General features: G+C 36.7%; 1 protein-coding gene across 1 annotated transcript in view; it reads left to right on the top strand.

Moving 5' to 3' along the window:
* The window catches only part of LOC135077197 (CYFIP-related Rac1 interactor A), a 48,706-nt gene that overhangs the window by 10,618 nt on the left and 13,411 nt on the right, over positions 1-24,677 (top strand). Inside the window, exons 2-3 of the mRNA XM_063971747.1 lie at positions 20,615-20,746; positions 23,877-24,154. Coding sequence (XP_063827817.1) covers positions 20,615-20,746; positions 23,877-24,154 — 410 coding nt within the window. The remainder of the gene's footprint in view (positions 1-20,614; positions 20,747-23,876; positions 24,155-24,677) is intronic.

Here is a 24,677-nt window from a genome sequence, read left to right as displayed (position 1 = left end):
AAAATATACAGGTGTTTGGTAGAATGTTAGACAAACTTCGTAAGTAAGGTCATATTGAATACAAGTTCGCCCATTTGACCCTAAATGAGCTACTTTTTTTATTGATATTTATGATTTATTTATTATTTTCTGAAATTTTACCTAAACCTATTTTTTTATTCGGTATAAATATCCAATAATTATGTCTTTAGTCTAATAAAAAACATTTTATATCCAGATAAAAAGCCAGCCAAAGTTTAACAAAAGTACAAAACACGATAAAAAACTTAACTTAGAAATTGATTTAAAAAATGGAATGTGTTAGTGGATTGTTTTTAAGATCATTTAAAAACATTTCTAGCTCTAATTATCTCTTCCTTCCAACGATAATAACTAAATATCACTTGTAGTACCTAATTAGATATTGGATTTCGACAAAAATTCAAAGTTTAGTGATGAAAATGATTGACTTTGACTTTGACTGACTTAGTGATGAAAATGGGAAAATAATACAAAAATTATCCATAGACAGTTTCTTTAAACATCGCCATCTTTTCTGATATAGAATACTGCTTTTCATTGCTCTTTTATGATTTATTTCAAAATCAAATCAAAAATAATAACCGCATAGAAAAAAAAGTATTTTTTGTACGCGGCTTTATTTTTCGGCTGCCGTGATCACAAGCAGACTGGCAGCTGGCGGAATCGTCCGTTCGGGTGGGCTTAAATATTTTAAACTACCCTAATATTGTCATTGTTACACTGTAGTGGCGTTGCTTCGACACACAGTATTCGTATTCGTACTTGACATGTAACTCATATAAAATATCGCTCAATCCATGTTTATTTATTTTAGTTGAAATAGAACGCGAAAATTTAATAAAATCTCATATTTCATCATAACTATCAGGATTATAATAACAAAAAATAATAACAGAGAAAGTAAAATCTAAAATTGTATTCAATGATCAAAAATATTTTAATACCTGCTCAGACAGACATTTACATTTAGGTAGGTACTCATAAACACACTTAAAAACTGTTTAGAAGCCCACTAAGACACACGAATATCGTCAGCCTAACTTTCAAACTGCTTATGTCCCTTTGAGCAAACTTTACAGGAGGAAATAACTGTTTATTTTTCATACAGTTAAGGTATTTATTGAAGTATAATGATGTACTAATTGAAATATAATCATTATATTTCAATTTTGTTTCAGTTTGAAAATTATGCTGACGAGAATTATTATTATTCTGTAAAATATGTTTTTTTTAATTCTGTTTTGAAACACAAAATAAGCATCGCAATTCTTTTCGATCTGCGTAAATTAAAATCGAGTCGACATTCCCGTAGGCAGTTATGTTAGAATTGGCAGCGCTTCGCATCTGTATTCTGAGCGCTCTTTGATATCGGGCAGAAGCGCGGGCGCGCGGTGGGAGGCGCGTTGTCTCGCTCTAATGCTCAAGGTCGTTCGGCCATGTAATCGCCTTAAGGCAAGAGAAAAATACTTTGCAGTTTACTTGTTCCGGCTCGCACCTGCTATCGTAGGATTCGTAGGGTTGCTATTGGTCGAGTTGCTCGTAGAGAAATATTATTTAATGTTAGAAATCTAATGAAGAATGTTCACTAATTTTGTTTTTCAGCTTTCTGTATTCTCTGTTAAGGCGATTACATGGCCGAACGACCTTGAGCATTAGAGCGAGACAACGCGCCTGCCGCCGCGCGCCCGCGCTTCTGCCCGATACCAAAGTGCGCTCAGAATACAGATGCGAAGCGCTGCCAATTCTAACATAACTGCCTACGGGAATGTTAACTCGATTTTAATTTACGCAGATCGAAAAAAATTGCGATGCTTATTTTGTGTTTCAAAACAGAATTTAAAAAAAGAAAATAAATCATTATACAGAATAATAATAATTATCGTCAGCATATTTTCAAACTGAAACAAAATTGAAATAAATGATTATATTTCAATTAGACATCATTATACTTTAATTAGTACCATAACTATGAAAAATAAACAGTTATTTCCTACTGTAAAGTTTGCAAAAAGGGACATAGGTACCTAAGCAGTTTGAAAGTTAGGCTGACGATATTCGTGTGTCTAAGTGAGCTTCTAAACAGTTTTTAAGTGTGTGTACGAGTACCTACCTAAATGTAAATGTCTGTCTGTGCAGGTATTTAAAATATTGGTCAAATATCGGTCAACATTGAATAAAATATTTTTGATCATCGAATACAATTTAAGACTTTACTTTCTTCGTTATTATTTTTTGGTAAAATCGAGAGAAAAATAAGATTTTAGATTTTTGCGTTCCATTTCAACTAAAATAAATAAACACGGATTGAGCGACATATTTATATGAGTTACATGTCAAGTACGAATACGAATACTGTGTGTCGAGGTAACGCCACTACAATGTAACATTTTGACAATATGAGGGTAGTTTAAAATATTTAAGCACACCCGAACGGACAAATTCCGCCAGCTGCCAGTCTGTTTGTGGTCACGGCTGCATCATAGGCAGCCGAAAAATCAAGCACATACAAAAACAGACTTCTTTTTCTGTGCGGTTATTATTTTTGATTTGATTTTGAAATAAATCATATAAAAAAGCTATGAAAAACAGTATATCAGAAAAGATGGAGATGTTTGAAGAAACTTTTGATGGATAATTTTTTGTATTATTTTCACATTTTCATCACTAAACTTTGATTTTTTGTCGAAATCCAATATCTAATTACTATAAGTGATATTTAGTTATTATCGTTGAAAAGAAGAGATAATTAGATGTTTTTAATGATCTTAAAAACAATCTACTAACACACATTAAATTTCATTTTTTTAATCAATTTCAAGTTTTTTATCGTGTTTTATACTTTTGTTAAACTTTGGCTGCTCGTAATTAGCTATCCAATAATTATCTGGATATAAAATGTTTTTATTAGAGTAAAGACATATTGGATCTTCATACCAAATAAAAAAAATCGGTTGAAAACGCGACAAAAAAGAAGCAGTTTTAGGTCAAATTTCGGAAAAAAATAAAATAAAAATATCAATAAAAAAAGTAGCTCATTTAGGGTCAAATGGGCGAACCTTTATTCAAAATGACCTTACATACGAAGTTTGTCTAACGTTCTACCAAACACCTGTAGGTATATTTTATATTATTATCAGGGATCGAAATAGGTGGTACCTAACCTTATTCGCGACGAGATGATTGAGCTGGATGAATCGAAAATTCCCTGGGAAAAATTCCGATTTTTTGTGGAGACCAATGAGATAAAAAAAAACATACCAACCAAAACCAATATACCAAACGGGGTACCCTGTAGATTAATTACCAATCGAAACGCAAAATGCACAAATGTGATGTGATAGTTTCAAAGAAATTAATAAAATACGGTTTTGTTAATTACAGAATTTAAATAATCCTTTGTAGGTATTTTTTGTTGTCTTGTGATTTCCTATACCTAAGTGCGTTGTTTTATTATTATTACCTACTAATACATAATAAAAAAATACCTATGTATATCTCGAAGTAATAAATAAATCTAGAATAAATAGATAATCAGACAAATAAATCTAGAAAAAATAGATAATCAGCATCTTGTATACCTATGTATTTAAATTATCTTAAACATTTTATAATACCTATACATATTTCAAATGACGTAGTAAGTACTTAGATCACTTTCATTCAGCCGCCGAACTATTATGAGTACCGAGTGTACCATCTGCGCTATAAATTCTTTATAGAAAAACAAAGAAGCGGAGCGTGCCGATGTGCGACACAGCCTCCCCGTGCGAACGCTAGTGAAAGACTGAGCTCCCGCTATCGCGCGGCCCGCGTGTGGAAATTACAGGGTATTTTGAATGTATGACACGTAATACATTATTTTTGAAAAAAAATGAACAACAATTTTTTAGATAATTAAATTTTCTATCATTTGGTGAAAGAATCATTAAAATCGCTTCAGCCGTTTAGGAGGAGTAGGAAATTTCTTTGGTGAAATTAGAAGAAAGTTAAGAATTTTTTCTGTCAAAACTAATAGTTGTAACAAAAAAAACGAACAACAATTTTTTAGTTTAAGATATTATACATCTCACACATATTTTTTTTTCTTGTTTGGATCATCCATTTAGGAGGAGTAGGGATTCAAAGAGAGGTCTATTTTGCAGTTTTGCCTCACCTATCGCCTTAAAAATAAAAAATACGCGTGAAAGAATTATTTCGATACGTCAATTAGTTTCCAAGATATTGAATTTTAAAGTTGCGGGCGGCGGCCGGCCCGCCATTTTATGCGCGTGACGTCATATTATAGTGACTGGCTAAAATTTGTATGGGTGGAATCTTGCAAACTGAATTAAGACCCACTTCCGGACAACCGATTAAGCTGAAATTTCGCATACACCGGTAATTTGGATGACAATGCAATATTATGATGACATGGAGCTGATCTGATGATGGAGCTGGAAGGTGGCCATAGGAACTCCATAATAAAACGACTTAACTCCATCGAGTTTGGGCTCGTTCGTTTTGTATTGACGAGTACTTCAATTCTATACAGTAATCAGGGTCTGATGATGGAGCTGGAAGGTACTTCGCAATAAAATGGCACAATCGCATCAAGTTTGGGTTTGGTTCAATTTTAATTTCTGTGATGGGTCTGGGTGTTAATATGTATAATATGTATGTATTTACAAAAAAAGTGTATTTAAGTATGTTTAATCCGTTTTCTAGTGAGCGGACACTGTGAATGTACGTCACGCGCGGTCACGTGACCGTCGGCGGGCCTCGATATTTAAGCGAACTTTGAATGCCTATAAAATCATAACTACTTGGTATTTTTGAATGAAATAAAAACAAATGTATTTGTATATGTAAAAGCTTAACTGTAACAAAGGTTTCAAGTGATTTTGCATACCTAGTAACATTCTCAATTCAGAGTGATGTAATTTTATACAGAATCATTTACAAAAACATGTCAATACAAACAGATTGCCTTAAATATGCTCTATTTCAATAATTGCTTTGTATTTATGTAACTTAACCTATTAGTAGTTTGATGACTGATTTTTCCACGATAATTATTAATGTTAAAAATGTTGTCTAATGTGCGCACATTGACATTACACAGCGTATCTTTAGCATGGCTAGCCCTACCTCCATCCTTCAAAGAAGGCAGGTGCATCACAATCCACTAATAATACCGATTGTGCCTCACCCAGTGCAGGAGGCTGACCGCCGGCATTCCAGCCACCACACCACACCTGTCGCGTCGGCTGGCAAAACCGCACCAAAATAAAAAAAAAGCACATTTAAAGCCATAACAAAAGAAAAAGTTTCAACGTAAAGTTGCGATTCATCGTCCCTAAAGATGTAAGTAAGTGTTCAAAATTATGGATTTTTGAGATGGGTCACTTTGAAATCTTTGAACTTCTTTTCCGCAAGAACATAAAAATGTTACAATTTTATCCATTGCGTGCAACATTTTTATAATAAGTAAGCTTTACAAAAGCGCATCATTGCTTTGTGTGGTATGTTTTTTCTTATCAAAAGTTTTTATTGGTGATTTGTCTTTAACAAATCACGAACCCCTTCAAGTAATTAAGCTAAAATATTGTATGCTTATTATTAAGAGTGGATTCACCCATCACATACAGCCTACACATAACATACGCCTACTCCTTGTATTTACTAAAACCTCTTATCTGGCCTTCATCTGCCACGTACGATATCCCAAAAGGCAATTTAATCATTTAGGTATTCACTTCTCCCAACACTCACAAACTCGCGGGGGCGGACATGATGGCGCATAAATTATAATGAGCCTTGCCCCAGAGGTTCAAATATCTCTAAACCCAGTGGCGGCACCCAAAAGTCAGTAACCAAAAGTAGCAGTTCTTTGATCTTGAATCTTTAGTTTACACCCTTTATTAGGGTTGCCCGTTTGGTTTAAAATATCCTTGGATTTTTACACTGCGCGATCTAGTCTCAAATGAGTCGCTTTATACCCGACTGCGCCATAAGAAGGGTTATGCTTTTAAAGACGCCTTTATTATTTATTTATTAATATTTATAAATTATATTTAGTCGTCCGAAACTATGAATAGAACGGATTACCTTTAGTCATTTTACCCAAGGAAACAAATGCGCAACTGGTAGAGTTGTTGATGATAGCGAATAAAATGTATTTTAAATAGTATTTAGGTTATCATATTCTATTTTTATCCTCAAAATTGTTTGTTTATTTAACCCTATGCAATATGAGTCGTATATCGTATTCACCACTATAGTACAAGGCAATACATCTTCGAAAATCGAAACTTAAATAGGCACCTACGTTTTAATTAATTTATTGAGGACGGCAATTTACTCATTGACGTGCGAGATGCAGCACAGTGATGGCAGTGCCATAGTGTGCTTTCAATAACACCGTCTAAGCCGTAGGTGTAGTGCCCAGTGGGTGTACGGATAAGGACGCGCCACTGTATCCGAAATATCCGAATATGTACCTTAAAGTTATTTGTAATACGACGTATTCGCTTTGAACTTTAATTTTAAGGTAACCATTTACCAACTACCTAAGCGATATTGTTCTTAAAGAGACACTAACGTCATTATTACACAAACTCTTTGTAAACATTTGGAAAATTTAAATGGATTAACCAAAGATAAACGATTTGATGTGACACATGGTTTATCTAAATCCTCCTTTCGTTAATCTTTGTAAAATTATTACATTTAACGTCGAATTTATACCAAAACCATGTTGTAAATTATAATCGTGCGTAACTCGCATCACCCCTTTAACGATGGAATTTAATTTATTAATCCTACATGGTTTGTGGGTCGATGCTACGCAGAGGCGGCGTAAGGCGTAGGCGACGTGGGCCACCGCCTACGGCCTCGCGGTACAAGGGGCCTCGCGCATCAAAAATTTTGAAAAAATGTATACAAGGTGGAGATGACAATATCACAATACGAACATTGACTATTAAATATAAATTCTTGATAGCTAAACAATGTAGTTAAAAATAAAAATATATTTTTTTCCAAACAAATTCAGCCATAATCAGACACAAAATTAAGCAACAACACGGTTTTAAGTGACGAACATTATTCTTTGGCGCAATATTCCTTTAAAAATAATCACTGAATCAAGAAATCAGAAACTGTCAATGTATAGACCTTTGACCCTTTATTTTATTATTTCATAAAATCCGTCTTCAGGTCGCCACAGAACAAGGCCTCGCGAAATCTGTCTTGCCCACATCAAATTTAGGTCTTGCCCCGCCTCTGATGCTACGTATACGTCGGGTTGTGGTTAAACCTCGGATGCCATACATTATGTATAATAACGTAAAACACAACAGAACCAAGCAAATTAGAATATTAAACCTTTATATGAAGTTATGACTCGTTACCGCCACATGTTTCATTGCGCGAAATAATGGAAATAGGGTGTGAAAAATAATTACGTTTCCAGATACGTTTCTTTTATAAATGCGAAACAGCATGAACGAATACGAATATAGCTAGCCTTTTATGCGCATGGTACAACTGCTATAACTGAAGTCTTGAAAGATGACCACCAGATCATGAGAACTAATAATTTCTGCGACCTTCCATTTTTTGTACTTTAGTTACAGCATTAATTCGAAACAACGAGGTTTTAGTTTGGATCTGATAAATCAATCACCACTCATAACGCATTATTTCATCGTCAGTCAATTGCATTACACTCACTTATGGACGTAAGGAACTCCAAAGATCACGATAGGTACGATGTTCCGCTTTTTGAACCCATCATCATCATCATTTCAGCCACAGGACATCCACTACTGAACATAGGTCTTCCCAAACGACGGAACTTGAAATCTTGGCTGACAGCTATCTTCTTGAGGTCATCGGTCCATCGAACGTAGCATTATTTATCCTGAGGTTTGAGACTGCATAACAAGCTTTCACACAATGTCTACAAGGCATCGGCCGTAGCAGCCTGTTAGCATGGCAATAAAACCTAAGCAATACGATCCCATTATTCAATCTAACTGTAGAGCCGTTTGAATTATACTGCCGTAGAAACAACAATGAATAAATTAAAATGTATTAACTGGCAGCGACCGCCCGTGACTTTTCTTGCGATTGAAACTCGACGACTCGACGACCCAATTGAGATAAGATCATAAAGAGGTTAATAATTGATCATCGATCGACTGCAAATTCTGAACGGGAGATATGTACTCCTGACAAATTCTCAAATTAAGAGAAAAAAAACTTAATAATTTATCATCGATTGACTGCAAATTCTGTACCGGAGATGGGTACTCCTGAAGTCCTGATAAAAGAGCTCTGAAAATCTATTTTTGAAGCATTCGAATCTCATTTCTCACATGAACCTGTAGATCTATACGATTTGTACTACTAAGGTTTGGCATATGGAGTTCGGGTGCGTCAAAAATACATCCCCAATGCAGGTTATGTTAGTAGCTCATTGCTACTATCTAAGGGTAAACATTTTCAAAACTTCAAACACAGAAGCTATTTTATTTATTTTCGTTCGTGCGTTTCAGCCTTTCAGCCAAAGACAGGCCTGTCTTCCCCAAGGATTTACACAACAACAACACTTATTTATTTCATTTATTTATCTGAAATTCGTGTGGTAACTTTGCAGTAAGTACCAGCCGAAATTGTCTCCAGAAGTTATGTTTCGGACGTGTGTGCTGTAAAGAATATTAAACGATTTTGATCGTACAGTTCCACAATCGAGAAAGGAGACCGATGACTAACATTTAGATAGTAGAGTCGATTCTGCAGCATGATGCATTCACAAGTAGATCTCATTCTCAAGTTGTACATCTTAGTACACATCCCACGTACTGTAAATCACGTGCCAGCACCGATGCAGATGTCCGCAGTGTGGAACCAGAATTAATGGGGCATGCAGTCCGTTGCACTTCACAAGAAAGCATGCTTTCTGCTGCGCCGGAGTCGCGTCAACTGTAACTAACTAATGTGGAAAAAACAGAACAAGGATAGGAAATCTCCACATTTTTATTGAATGATTTCGCACAAATAATATTGTATTATTATTCGTGAGTGGTTTTTCAAATCATCAACGCCACGCGAAATTGTTTTTTTTTACATTATCATGCTCTATTAACACTCACTACCGGTGTAATTACCATCTTGTACATATTATAATAACTGAGATACTCCGCAGTTTTCTTGGCGTGAACGAAATGATTAATGAGTTTTATATTGCAACTGGCACTCAATGGTGTTGCCATGCTAATCATGTGTTTAAAATACCACCAAGGCCTCGGCTATAAGAAGAAACTTCACGCCTATCCAAAATATATACAAGACTAAACTCAATGCGGAAAACGGATTCTGTACCAAAACACCAAACAAATGTACTGGTTTATTTATCTTGCAGCAGTTAACTTCAACCGCGGTCTGTCTTTATGGAACTAAATATACCCACTTCTTTGCTTTGTGTACATTGCTTTCTTGAACTGACTTAAAAAAGGAGGAGGTTCTCAATTCGGTTGTGTTTGTTGTATTATCTCGTTCTTGCATGAAAAAGACTACAGTTGAAGTATAGCAACGATGATAACGGATAAACATACTCAAATAGATAATATGTGTTCATCAAACAATAAATTATAGCTACTTGTACTCATTCATTACATAAACATTTGTCCCCTGAGAGATTCGAAACCGCAACCACAACTGGTGTTGTAGTCGTATTTTCATGAACCACCAGTCATATAACTGAAGTAATGTTGAAAAATGCTACCAACAATCAAAATGAGATCAACAAACAAATCTAAATTACAAAAAGTTAAAGCCGAGTAGAAAGTGACAAGGACAGACTAGTTCCTGCTAGCAACAATAAATCAAAATGTTTCCTGGAGAAAAGATTGGGAACCACTTATCATACCTAAGGTTCAAAATTCAATGCATAAAACAAAGAGACTCCATTAAACGTTCAACAGCAGCCTTGGCACAACCAAGTCAAAGGAAATGAAGAATGAACTGGGTGAATCGATAAACTTGTTCTAGACTGTAAAGATAACCGCTGAACCGCGATCCAATTACTTAACTGCCAAAGCGGTGTCTTCTGCGGTGTAAGGATGAACCAATCTGAATCGATTGATAAGTCAATCTTAGAAGATTCAAAGGGAATCGATTAGTGGATCAATTTCAGGTAGCATCTCTCGTTTCTCACAAGTTTCAGAACAAAACGAAAAGCGATTTTCCAGCAAATAACACTTTAAAAAATCGTCGTGTTATTAAGAGAAACTGCCTATTACGATTAGGGAATGCAGAATCGGTTCTGGTTTGAGGAACCGGGTTTTTCGGGTCTGGTGGTCATAAGAACCGGGAGCCCCGGTTTTTTCGGTTCTTTCGGTTCCAAACAAACAATATTTTGATTATGTTTTTTTTTTTTTATTGAAATAACACTTCTTTGAATAGACTAGGAATAATCAACAAACCTGATTTACAATATTTTTCTATTTTTACTAAATTCTACTCCCAAAAATAAAAAAAGTAAAATAATCAGTTTTCAATTGAGGTACAACAATCAGTCTTTTTCATCCAACTTAACGATATATTTGACTATTTATATATTGACTGTCAGATGCAAAGCAAATAAAGGAGTCAGTGTTGCCAACTCTCATACAAAAATAACATCATCATCATCATTTAAAGTTTAAATGATGATGATTTTATTATTTTTATTATTTGTTTAAATTTTAAACCATAGGATAGGACGTCCACTGCTGAACATAAACCTCCCCCAATGCTTTCCATGTTGATCGATTGGTAGCGGCCTGCGTCCAGCGCTTCCCTGCTACCTTTATGATGTCGTCGGTCCACCTTGTGGGTGGACGTTCCACGCTGCGTTTTCCGGTACGCGGCCTCCATTCCAGGACCTTCCTGCCCCATCGGCCGTCAGTTCTGCGTCCGCGTCGGGCTATGTTCGCTGAGTCCGCTGACATAGAAATGAGGAGATCCGTTAATGAACTAAATTCGCTACTTTAGTTCATTTACGGATCTCCTCATTTCTGATTCGATCTCGTAAAGAAACTCCGAGCATAGCCCTCTCCATAGCACGCTGTGCAACTTTGAGCTTCTGTATAAGGCCTATAGTGAGAGGCCACGTTTCCGAGCCATAAGTCATCACTGGTAACACACATTGGTTGTAGACTTTCGTCTTCAGGCACAGAGGTATTTTGGATGAAAAGATGTTGCGTAGTTTCCCGAACGCTGCCTAGCCGAATTGGATTCGACATTGACCCCCTTTTCGAAATTGGACCTTCCTAGCTGGATCGTTTGTCCGAGGTAGACATACTTGTCAACAATCTCGACGATTGAGCTCCCAACCGAAACTGGGTAGGGCGCAACATGGACATTGGACATAAGCTTTGTTTTGTCCATATTCATCCTCAGGCCTACCTCTTAGGAAACTCGATTAAGGTCTTTGAGCATTGTGCCAAGATCTTACAACGATTCTGCCATGACCACAATCAGTATCGTGGGCAAACCGAAGGTGAGTGATGTACTCGCCATTAATGTTTATGCCGAATCCTTTCCATTCAAGGAGTTTGAAAGCGTCTTCCAATGCAGTGGTGAACAGTTTAGGAGATATAACATCTCCCTGCCCAACGCCTTACTGCAGAGGAATCGTCATCGTGCTCTGCTCCTTTACTCGGACCGACATGGTGGCGTTTTTGTACAAGCACTTCAGCACCTCGATATACCGATAGTCAATACGGCACCGCTGACGAGACTGTAAGCACTGCCCAAGAGCTGATCGAATCGAAGACCTTCTCATAGTCTACGAACGCCAAGCATAGTGGCAAGTTATACTCCTCAATCTTCTGTATAACCTGTCGCAGCGTAAGCGCACAAAAATGTGCCAGTGTATTAAAAAGAAATTAAGAAAAATGCTTAAAATATTTACATATCTCATAAAAAAACAAAGTACAAAACTAATAAGTAGGTAATCTTTATTAGTAGCTAATCTGATATCTTTAGGTTCTCTATACGTTCGCAAATTTTCTTGTGACGACTCATGCCTAATACCTATAACAGATTTTTAGATAACTATGCAAAACCCGAAAGTACCGAAAGAACCGGGTTTTGAATTTTTAAAACCCGGTTCTTAAGCTGTCGAAAAAACCCGGGTTTTCCCGGTTCTTTCGGTTCCGGGATTACCCGGGTACAAACCCTAATTACGATCCTAGATATATGATAAAAGTACAGTCCACAGCACATCAGTCGACTCATTTTCGTTGCAATAACTTTTTGGCCACTTTGGGTGCCACGAACTCTGACGCTGACTGTACTTACATAAAAATCGCACATCCCTACGCAGTAAGGTTGAATCGAACAAGCTATAAATAGTGTTGGGATGACACCCGCACGCCCGAGTAGCCAACATCTGCTCGAATTTACAGCTCAAATCTCGCAATTGGGCTGTAACTGGCGTTAATTTAATTAAAGGCCGGGTGTCGATGTCTTAATTGTGCGCTAGGCCCGATTCTCTGTACACTTTAGAACGAGATGCTAAACTATCTCTTTCATTTTCAAAGAAATGAAAAAGGGACAGATCAACAAAGTATGTCAAACAACATAGTACGAATTTGAACTTATCGCGCTGAAGGATTAAAAGCCGAAATAAAAATACGATTGAAACATTTGGTACAGAATCGATATCTCGTATCGTATTGTGTGGGTAAGAACAAAAAGGATAAGTCGACTACCTACTAAGAAATGTACCTATTTGGAAAAATACAGATTCTTATCCTCCAAAAATACTCAGTTTCGATATCAGTATCAGGGTCATGTAAATTGCTGACTCGAATAAACTTGAGTTTTAGTTTTTCTTATCGCAGAATTAACCCCACATAGTTAATTTAGTGCAGTTAATAAGTAGTTGGCGGTATATCAGGTCGTTTGCATTTTACTGCTCCGCACTAAATAAATCAGTGCCCTGCACTGCATCTACAATCTGCATGCATGCTTGAATGCACCACCGTTTTTCGTACGTTATGTGGCTTATGTACGGTCACATAATTTGCGTTGAAAGTGGCAGGTATTTTTCTTTCTTTTTTCAGTGCTTCTTTTCAGCCATTGCGTGTCTAAAAGTGGCACTTATTAAATTTAAAATGATAAGGTTGATGAATTAAGTCAGTTCCTAACTTCCTATTATTTAGATTAGCTGTCAAGTTAATAGTGGACAACGCGATATTATGGTAATAAGTTATAAGTTTTTATTCGCCTGATTTTAATTCTTTACTTGGAAAACTATGAACCAGACATAAAGGACAAAACTTTGTCAGAAAATCTAGTTTTTCCAGTCGCCATCAGTTATGACTTAAATAGAGAGACGTAATAATTATACGTGTACAACTGCATGCAACTGTAAACAAAAATTGTAGTTAATCTGAAAGGTCCAAATAGATTTATCTTTCAGACATTAATATTATCAAGAGGGGGAAAAGACTCATAAAGTAGCACTTACCTTTCAATTTATCCCAATCTCTGATAGTTATTAATAACCCATAATTACAAGCTCTCCCGCGTTGTCAACTTTATAAACGACCGTTGATGATGCTATTGTCACTAAAAATAAACAACTCCGCATTTGGTTGACTATGTCACTACTATTATTTTGATAACTGTACTTTTGTTTGAAGAATGGCACTGTCTACAGCACATGAGACTATACACGTGCGCTGCAATATTACCCCTATTACGTCTTCTTAAGAAACCCCAGCGTTTACGTTGATGTGCTCTTCAACAACACTACAGACCAGCATTGCCAGTTTTTTTTTTGCCAAGTCGGGACTTTGGTACTTTTTGAGTGAAAATAGCGGGATTCTTCCGTCAGAAGCGGGACATAGTAAAAAAACGTATTATAATCAAAGGTTTTCAAATACTTATCTTTTTATTTGACTTAAAATTACGTTTACGTGACAATAGATAGCAAAAGTAGCCATACAAAATGTATTTTAACAAAAAAATATATTTTAAATCAGATTTAGTACGTACGCCACGTACGGTCGAGTTCTCTCCGAAAAGCGGGACCGAGCCTGTCCCGCGCGGTTAAATTTGATTTAAAAATCGGGACGTCCCGCCAAAATCGGGACGTCTGGCAACGCTGCTACAGACATAGTCCGTATTAAATCGTGGCCTATTTACGTTACGTTACATCATCGGAACATATCCCAGAATTATCCTTCGTCGAATGGTGAGTGTGCGCTTAAAAAAGTTAAGGATTCGAGACGGTCTCGCCCCATCGTGATTCATGGACACTGAATCACCACAATTAATATGTTAAACTGGCATAATACTTCTTCAACACGTTTTCCGTATTCTTAAGACTAGCCTATGTTATGAAACAAAGCTTAAAACTAGTTTCAAAACTTGAGCACTAAGCTGATTGGGACTTGTGGTTGATGGAAGTCCAATTACAGACTCTTCAGCTTTTGCAGGTTCTAGTACTGCTGAGGCAACGATATTGAAAAAGTTTGAGTGGAGATGCATATATGCGGATATATCCGCATCACTGGGAATCCCATTTAATTTAAATTTACGCAATTTTGAGTAAAAATCTCTATAAATAAGTGAGAAATTCAATGTTTTGTACAATTTAATTGTGGAATTATTAATTAGGTCAATTTTTCCCATTATTAATTTTCCTTATATCAAAAATATCGCTAATTACCTATATCGTTTTGTTTTCAGTTGTTTCGTAATCCAATTACTTCATGGCATTTATATTTTTACTCAAGGCAGGAAACGTCGACACCTAACTAAAGACTTGCATCTTGTGCAGTTGCAATAGGTGATATTATGCAACAAAAACTAATAATCTGATGTGCTGGCTACTGTACGTTATGCGCAACTGATCCTAATTTTCCTTCCTGCTATAAGTAACGCAATGAGTCCCTATTTGTTTGTAATAATCATAATTAATAATGCTGCTATACAGTCACAAGTACCTACTGTTTGTTTACATAATAAGTTCCATAATTGTTTGAGACCCCGAAGTATCAACGAAACTGATTAAAATTTAACTGTGAAAATGGCGTCAAGATAAATCTTTAATAGGCATTCATCATCACGTAACAAGCGCTAGGTTATCATGTTTCACTATATTTTTGGTCTATTCCACTTTGATCACCTAGGTGTTCAAAGTAGACTCCAAGCGACACTTTGGTGTCCTAATCACCCATGGATAAGAAGTCCTCTTTGATTACTTACCTAGTAGGTGATCTTATCCATGGGTGATCAAAGGACACCAAAGTGTCGTCTGGAGTCCACTTTGAGCACCTGGGTGATCAAATCCAGGTGATCAAAGTGAAATAGATCACATTTTTAAATATCTTACCTACGCGTCTGAACTCTGGCAAGAGCAAACTAAAAACCTCCTTGCTAGAAGGCAAACCACGAACGCTTCAGCTAACATTTCCATGTTCATTCACGTGTCAAAGTCAATGATAATGATTTCTGATAAGTCGGCGATAAAATGCATGATAAGCAATCGTCTACTCTGCTGTTTAAACAAATCACGTTGCATTCAGCACTTACTTAGGCCCAGATTTGTAATCCGTAGTTAAAACAACTGTCAAATTCGATGACTTGATAGTTATGTAGTTTGACTTTTAGAATGGCGTTGCACCACCTTATTTTTTAACCAGGACTATAACCATAACCGATGGTTAGACCAGTCTTAGGCTGGATTGCATCTTACTTTAACTTTAACAAACGTCAGAAACTCCATACAAAACACGCCGGTTATCGTTATAGTTACTGTTAAACTTAGGTGGTGCAACTCATCCTTAGTATAGTAACAAAATTTGACAATTGGTTTAGTTAACTACGCATCAAGAAATAGCCTATTAATTGCGTTAAACTCGATCAAACGCGATGCAACTTGGAGCTAATCGTCCAAATAACAATCGCTTCCTGGCATTGTTCGACGTTAACTTGGCCTCGATTTTCACCAACAGCCGTGATGCGACTTGCGACGTCCGAATGTCTCATTGTTTTATCATACGTAAGTCATAGGTCGCGTACGACCGGCTGTTCTATACAGGGTGGGTAGAAAATTAGACAGAAAAAGTAAAGGAATCGGTGTTTTTAGACTCCTTAGAGCAATCTGAAACTCGGCATCAGGATTTTGCCAGGGAATAAAAACCGAGCTTAGTTTTCTAGCACTTGGGGTACAGCTTGTGGGGCCGTCCATAAATTACGTCATCGATTTTTTCCGATTTTAGACCCCCCCCCCCCCCCCTACAATCATCCTATCGTCATTTCTTAATGACCCCCCCCCCCCCTTCTCCCAAAATTGACGTCATTACCAGTTTGACAAAATTAAAACACTTGGTTATAGAATCACCTTTTTTTTTTAATAGAAGAGTGATTCTTAAGGAAGGTTTATAAAATAATGTATAATAATACATGTAAGTACCACGGGCGAAGCCGGGGCGGGCAGATAGTATTATATGTAATACTAGCGGCCGCCCGCGACTTCGTACGCGTGGATCCCGTTTAACCCCTTTCATCTATCTTACGCGGTTTAGATTTTTTCATACAAATGTTTTTTCCCGCTAACTCCCGTTCCCGTGGAAATTTTGCAATATCCTGTTGTAACTAAGCTTTGAGTTTACTAAGGTACCTGCATGCCAAATTTCAAGAGTCTAACTTAAGCGGTTTAGATTTTTCATACAAATGTTTTTTCCTGCTAACTCCCGTTCCCGTGGGAATTTTGCAATATCCTGTTGTAACTAAGCTTTAAGTTTTCTAAGGTACCTGCATACCAAATTTCAAGCGTCTAACTTAAGCAGTTTAGATTTTTCATACAAAAGGATTTTCCCGCTAATTCCCGTGCCCGTGGGAATTCCTAAGTATCCTATAACCTGCCCAGGAGTACGAAGAATAATTGTACCAAGTTTCGTTAAAATCCGTCAAGTAGTTTTTGTTTCTATAAGGAACATACAGACAGACAGACAGACAGACAGACAGACAAAAATTTTACTGATTGCATTTTTGGCATCAGTATCGATCACTAATCACCCCCTGATAGTTATTTCGAAAATATATTTCATGTACAGAATTGACCTCTCTACAGATTTATTATAAGTATAGATTATTGTTAGAGTATTTTATCTAGAAAGAAGAAAGAAAGAAAGAAAATATTTTATTTGGCCCAACATATTAAATTATTACAGTATACAGTTTACAATACTTGCACATTAATTTGTGGACCAAAATGGCATCCGCTCAGCATTGATTGTGTCCTGCTCTGCATTATGTATGTTTATTATGAGTTATTTTAGTATTGTACGCGCCTTAGCCGGTTCTCACATTTGCAGTCGCACTTACTAGGTGTGCTGGAAGAAATTTCTTTTTAGAAATATTTTTTTTGTACGTGAACAATAAACTATAAATAAATAAATAAGAATGACGTCAATTTCGAAACACCCCCCCCCCCCTATCTATCATTTACCGTCATCCGCAGACCAACCCCCCCCCCCCCCCCCTAATTTAGAATGACGTAATATATGGACGGCCCCTTTTGAAAATTAGCATTCTAATGAACAAACCAAAATCGCATAAGATAACTGCGTACAAAACACTATTTTCAAAAAGTTACCTTACGTGTAAATTGATTACACGGAAGGTAACTTTGTTACATGTTTAAACTGTAAACTATTTTTACTCGTAATGTAAAAAAAAAATGAAACCAAAACACAGGCCTAGCTTGAACACTTGAGTGCTATTTGTTGAGGATTTGTCAAATTCCTTCTTTCACCCTATATGAAATGCTCGTCTAAACAGATAAACGCTAGCTAATTGCCGTGCCGTGTTCAGTATCTCTAATTCTTAATTGACCCCAGACAACCTTTGGTTGTCTCCTGAGCCTAGCGTGTCGAATGTCGATCGACGATGGACGATCAATTCGGTCTACGTGGATGACTTTTCGGCACGCGGGCTGCGACATTGACAAAGTTATTCTTTTTTTTTTTATTTTTTTATGCATAACAAGGCAGGTATTTGACCACAATCGCACCTGATGTTAAGTGGGATGCAGTCTAGGATGCCTAGGATGATAATTCTACCATCTTCCAGAGTAGTTTTACTCTATGTATACATATGAAAACGTTTGAGTTTGCATAAGAGCAAAAGTATTTCTAATACCTATCGAGGAAAATCTCGGATTACTCAAATTTTGTATTGTATAAATAGTGTTTTCCGGCTCGGTCGGCAGGCAGGCCTCCCACTTGGTAGACCGACGATCTGGTGAAGGTCGCGGGAGGTTCCTGGATGCAGTACTATGTGGTATTGTCCATTAGTGGATGTCTTTCAGCTGATACGAACGGATGAACATTAATTTTAGCGTTAATGAGTTAAATTGCTTACTTTCTGTTTACTAAAGCTAACCCTCCTGAATTCAAAATAGATACAGTTTTGGGTCACGCATGATTCATAAAAATGTTTAATGAAGAATTTTTGTAGAGAACTCTTTTATTTCTTTGTCTAGATCATGCACTCGGATTACAGACATTGCTTAAAATGTTCCCAGAATAGTTTTCATCAAAACAATGTTCAGTGTTTCAAACATTTATCATACATGTCTGTTGTTAGCAACTGCATAGCACGATACGAACATTGTTCTGAAATTGTACATTTCTGTTTGACTTGTTATCTGATATCCTTGTAGTTTGATACCATCACGTCAGCTCTGAAAAATCGTACGATGTCACCGTCAATATTTGCGATGGAAAAATAATCATGTTCGTACGTTTCGCGGTATATTTTTCCCATTCTACTTTTTTTACCTGTTATACTTTTTGCAAATATCGTGTGGCTTGCTTGACGTGCTCTCCATAGCAAGTAATCTTACATTTCAGATTTAGTTGATTCATTTCTGCAATATAAATGAGCCGTATCATCTTCTCACACCAGGAGCTCAGATTGCTGGACCAGGACATTTTAAAGATCTTAAAATTTTATCCCTACAAAGATTGAAAATATGTTGCAAAAGTACACTTTATAAAGCTAGGTTTATTCATTTTGTTTGTAACCGCTTACATTCCAACTAGATTGGCTCTGGTTGATCGATTCCATTTCTTTCCTCAATGAATATTGGAAAAATCCACTCCGAACTAGTTTTCCAGTTTATTTCGCGCGGCTGCACATGTCAATTGCTGGGTTTTATTGACACGTGCTTTCATAAAGTTTATGAGGAAGAATTTTGATGAAAGTGAATTATGTAGTTACATCTATTTTTTATTTTTTTCATTAATTCTTAACATCAGAAACATAGACTTCCGCCTTCTATAAAGTTACATACCAAATTAATCTCACTTATGATGTGTTAAAAAGCAAATTGCTACTAGCAAAATTCCTGGTACCCGTATTGAGTCAATCCTCGTTCATAGAACGTAAACCCATGAATATTTATGTTGCCATCATATTTCCTGCGTTCAAAACTTCGATTACGTACAGTCCATGCAAACTAAACATTTTGATCCAAAATAGAACGTATTACAACTAGTTAAGATTCTCCAGTGTTAGCTTGATGTGCTCTCATCCGTGTACTACACGTTCGCGAACAGATTGCGTTGTAAATATGCTGTTAATAGCCTTGAACCTTCGGATATTTTCGATCTGCCCTTCAGGGACCCTTTATCCCCTGCACCAATAGATCCATTATACTGGAAACAATGGCTGCGCGATATGAGCACAGTTTTCTTGATATTTATAGGGAGGATCGATTGCCTGCGTAATTTGTTTTTAACAGTGTCGCCTGCAGTAATTTCAAGCGTCTAACTTAAGCGGTTTAGATTTTTCATACAAAAGGATTTTCCCGCTAATTCCTGTTCCCGTGGGAATTCCTAAGTATACTATAACCTGCCCAAGAGTATGAAGAATAATTGTACTAAGTTTCGTTAAAATCCGTCGAGTAGTTTTTGTTTCTATAAGGAACATACAGACGGACAGACAGACAGACAGACAAAAATTTTACTGATTGCATTTTTGGCGTCAGTATCGTTCACTAATCACCCCCTGATAGTTATTTTGAAAATATATTTCATGTACAGAATTGACCTCTCTACAGATTTATTATAAGTATAGACTAGCTTTCCGCCCGCGGCTTCGCCCGCGTGGAATTTTGTCTGTCACAAAAACAATATCGCGCGCGTATTTGCTCACCGTTTAGACCTACCGGAGCTACCCTGGACTACGACAAACATTTTAAAACCAAAATCAGCTCAATCGGTCCAGCCGTTCTCGAGTTTTAATCAGACTAACGAACATCAATTCATTTTTATTTATATAGATAGATAGATATTTGTCAGGAATACAGTGAACACTAAAATTAAAATAAATAAGATCATACGAAGAAGAAAGGAAATAATAGCTTTAAAGCAAGCGTAAAGTAAACGTAAAAAAGTGTAACAAAAGATAAAAATGTAAACAATCTTCAAAAGGAAATTGCCAGCAACCGCTTATATTACTCCTTCCTAAAAAAAAACAACTCGGAAATCTTTTCAAATTTTTTCCTTGTTTAATGATAACTTCATTTCTTTGCCATCAGGTGGTGCCACGGTTACTTGGATCGCTCGTAGGAGGGGCGATGAGTCCGACTCAACACTTGGAGCAGCAGCAGGCGCTCGTCAAGCAGTTCGCTGAGATCCTGGAGTTCGTGCTCAAGTTTGACGAACACAAAGTATGTTATAAAGATTAAAGAAAGTTGAACTGGTCTAATTCAGGACTGATTCAAGTAATACATATCAGTAAAGACTACATAAACTGAGAAATAGACAGTATATCTCTTTTTATTTTATTTACTGAAGGTGAGACACATGTCTCATGACACAATTTTGATATTAAAAACTCAAGTAAAATAGAACACTTCAAGTAAAATATGTACATAGAAGGCTATTTGAGCACCATTTAAATTGCGGCAGATGAACCAAAGAGGATTAATTTAACACAGAGCCAAACCTCTGGTTCAGCTGCAGTTGTGATAGCTTCTGTATACCGCATAGAGTCGACTTGTAACAGTGAATCACTTAGAAACACGCGAGGATTCATTATACAACCACAACAAATACAATAATAAGAAACTCTAAATTGTTAATAAATAAATAACAATTGAAAATCGCAGCCCTGACGTGTCATGCGCGTGCGCTTAGCGACGGAACCAATCGTTTTGGTCGCATCAACGTATCATTACGTCGTTACGGGTGGATATCCGCCCAGTATTGTGGTTGAGAGGATTACCTGACCTCTTCAGTAAAGGTCATTCAGTTTTATGACTGTCCAGTACTGTCCTCTAGTGAAAACCATTTCATATACTAAAATTCGGAAAGAAAATGTATGGAAAACTATTTTTGTTATTTCTGTCTGACCCAGAAAGATGCTCCTTTAAGTCCGTATAATCGTTATTGATGTAAAACCTAATCAGAGGAAATAATTCTACACGTCTTGTTTTGAGTTCTCCTCTTGTTTATACAGTTAAAGCTCCGAATTTTACAATTAGTTTACAAATATCCAATTGTTTCATATTCAAGATGACTGAAGAAATACATTAGATCATCAAATTCTACGCAAGATACACCTAAACCTACGTTGTTTACTATTATTGTTCTACTACTTATAGTACGACTAATTGTCGAAAACAAACAAAACATTCAAACAAAAAATTGAATCAAATCGTGTTTTACATACTTCAGTTAGACAATAATTGTTTATTCATAGCTCTATGAGTACATTTCGATATGTTTTTCTGTAAAATAGTGCCAAGCTCTGAAACATAAATGGACCCAACCACGAATCAAACCTGAAACCTACTACTGTCAATCAAGCCGTATTACCTACTAAACGAGCAGCATTGAGCCACTAATTGACGCTGAAAATATAATGCATTGCATTGAAAAATATAAATGCATAAAAACTTAATGCACGTTGTATTAAAGAAGCGTCAGACAACTCAAAATATAAAGTTAATCCTAATACCAAACAAAACGGACGCTCTGGAAAATCCCTCGATTCCAACAATTCCAATATTAATCCCGTTTATTTAAGCCTCATTTCTATTCGGAATACTGGAGTGTTTGAACTCTTCCAGGAATATACGAGGGTGTTTCCCCCGCGTTGAATATTTCACACGATCGATATGCTTGAATCGATCCTGGTATTAAACGATTGCGAAAGTCTAGTACATCAAGCTAAATACTGTAGCATCTTGTGCAGTTGTATTAAGGGCTGTTTTGCAAGGAAATGTAGTCTGAATTCCGATGTGCTGTCGACTGTATAATAATGAGGAAAGCGAAGAAATGGACGGATAAATTGAGTCAACAAACGTTTTCCTATACAGATAATAAATAATAGAAGGATACGTCTGAGTGTTATCGATAAATAGAAAATTGTCAGAAATACTCATTATTTCTGGCAATTATTATTAGCAAAATATTATTGTGAAGCATGTACGACGACTAGATAACGGATTGGAAAACTTTAATACATAAGATTATGCACGTGATAGATTACTCCTTCATAATGAACGGCACAATTTTGACGGTCTTATTTAAAGGAAGATCTCATTCAGATCCAGACCACTTAAACAAAAACCCAATACATGAGCTGTAAAGTATTTAGACTCCATCAGGACTCAAACCGGCAACAGCAGCTGACTTTGCACAACTACAAGGCCAGGTGGCTATCAAATACAATTAAATTAGTCATCAGAATGGTCCTATAAGGCGTCGAAGTACGAATCAAAAGGCATTGTGATAGAAAGCGGGGCTTGGCCTGACCTCCGTCAAGCTGACTCATCGAAACTCGCCTTTTCATCAATAGATGCGATAAAGAAATTTTCTATGTTAAGGTCACGTTCAAGCCTAGGCATTAGTTTAAAAGATCAGTCAGTCTAAGTAATAGACTGTTGAATATTATGATAGATGAATATTTTTGTTGTTTACTGAGAGATTTTATTTTAAGTAGCTCGCCTAAAATACATTTTTGTTGAATAATACCATTTACGATTACATAAGATGGCACAGCCTTACGGGCCGTTTCTGTACATGGATTTTCAATAAATATGTCCCTCTTCTAATTCAAACAAATGAAGAACATTTTTCTTGACAAACAAATGACGATCCGCTGACTAATGGATGGATGAAATGTCGTAAATACGTAATGGATCCCCCCATAATTGGGGCGTAGGGGAAATCCACTATCTCTATCAGTCTCCTCGACAAGTACAAGGGAAGGGCTCACCGATACGTGATCTCCCATAACAATGGCGACCACTCATGCGATTTTGTTTCAGGGAAAACACAGCCATTTTGTCCCCTCGTGAAAAATTAAGACGCACCTACGTAATCCCTTTGAGGTTTCAACGTAATACGGATGTGGGGGTGAATGCCAGACTCGGAGAAAGCTTTTTACTGTAGGAAAAACCACCGTGTGTATCTCACAAACGTTGTCAGCTTGATTCTGTTAGGGAAAATATTTGTAACTCTTAAATGAAACGAGACAAATGAAAAAAACCTTTTTTTCTACAGTTTCTTCAGGCTTTTAGTTCCCGTACCATTCTAAACGTCACATATCGTTTTAAACAATCTCTTCGTTTACTTTTGATCTTTAAGTAGATCTTAACTTTAGATTTTAAATGCAATAATAGTATCAGATTTAGTATCTCAGGACTTATTAGGAAGGTATAACAGGTAATTACATCCTTTGAGGTATGAAAGTCAAATCTCTTCTTTGAATTTCAGCAGAGCTTTTAAACACTTTTTCTGTCCTTTAAATAGACTGCCATCTCATTCTTATAACCAACCTCTTAATTCCAGATGAAGACGCCAGCCATCCAGAACGACTTCAGCTACTACAGACGAAGCGTGTCCCGCGGGGGACTGATCAACGCCGACCTCCCACCAGGAGACGAGCCTCACATAAGCGCTGACGTAGCCAACAGAATGTCGCTATTCTATGCACAAGCCACGCCGATGCTGAAGGTGCTTTCAGAAGCCACCAGCCAGTTCGTTAATGATAATCAGCAAGACCTGGAGAATACTACGGAAACGCTGAGCACGATGGCCAAAGTCTGCTTGAGGATGCTGGAGAACCCGTAAGTTTCTTAATTATTTTAGCATGTTACTTTCATCATATCGAGCCCTAGGCAAGAGGTACTTTTTGATCGCTCTGAAATTCGAATCCCTTCACGGAGTGAAGTAACTTCATACAAAACAAAGTGATCCTAAGGGTTCAATTTTTTCCTTTTGAGGTATGGAATCCTAAAAAAACTGAGCCTTTCAAAATTACAACTGTCACGTTTTGCCACTTGTCTAGAGGGCAGGTCCAGTTCTCCCCTGCAGGAGTAGGACCATCTTTAATTTACAGAGGCAAATAGACGATTGTACTCAATAAATTGAAACCAGTAATAGTGACTAGGACTACTGAATTACTGAACTAGAAGTACTAGAACAGTCTATTAACTCAAATGAAAAAAATCCTTATTAGGGCAGTGGCAATATAGAGGCCACCATAACTGACTGGATTATGGCCGAATGATCCAATAAAAACAATTAAAAAAACTCAAATTACAACACGCTTTGCTCGGTAAAGGGGTAAAAGTTTTTAGCGCGTCAGAA

The sequence above is a fragment of the Ostrinia nubilalis genome, chromosome 13 (genome assembly GCF_963855985.1).
Source record: "Ostrinia nubilalis chromosome 13, ilOstNubi1.1, whole genome shotgun sequence".
Taxonomy (NCBI): domain Eukaryota; kingdom Metazoa; phylum Arthropoda; class Insecta; order Lepidoptera; family Crambidae; genus Ostrinia; species Ostrinia nubilalis.
This window is presented reverse-complemented; position numbering and strand designations above follow the sequence as displayed.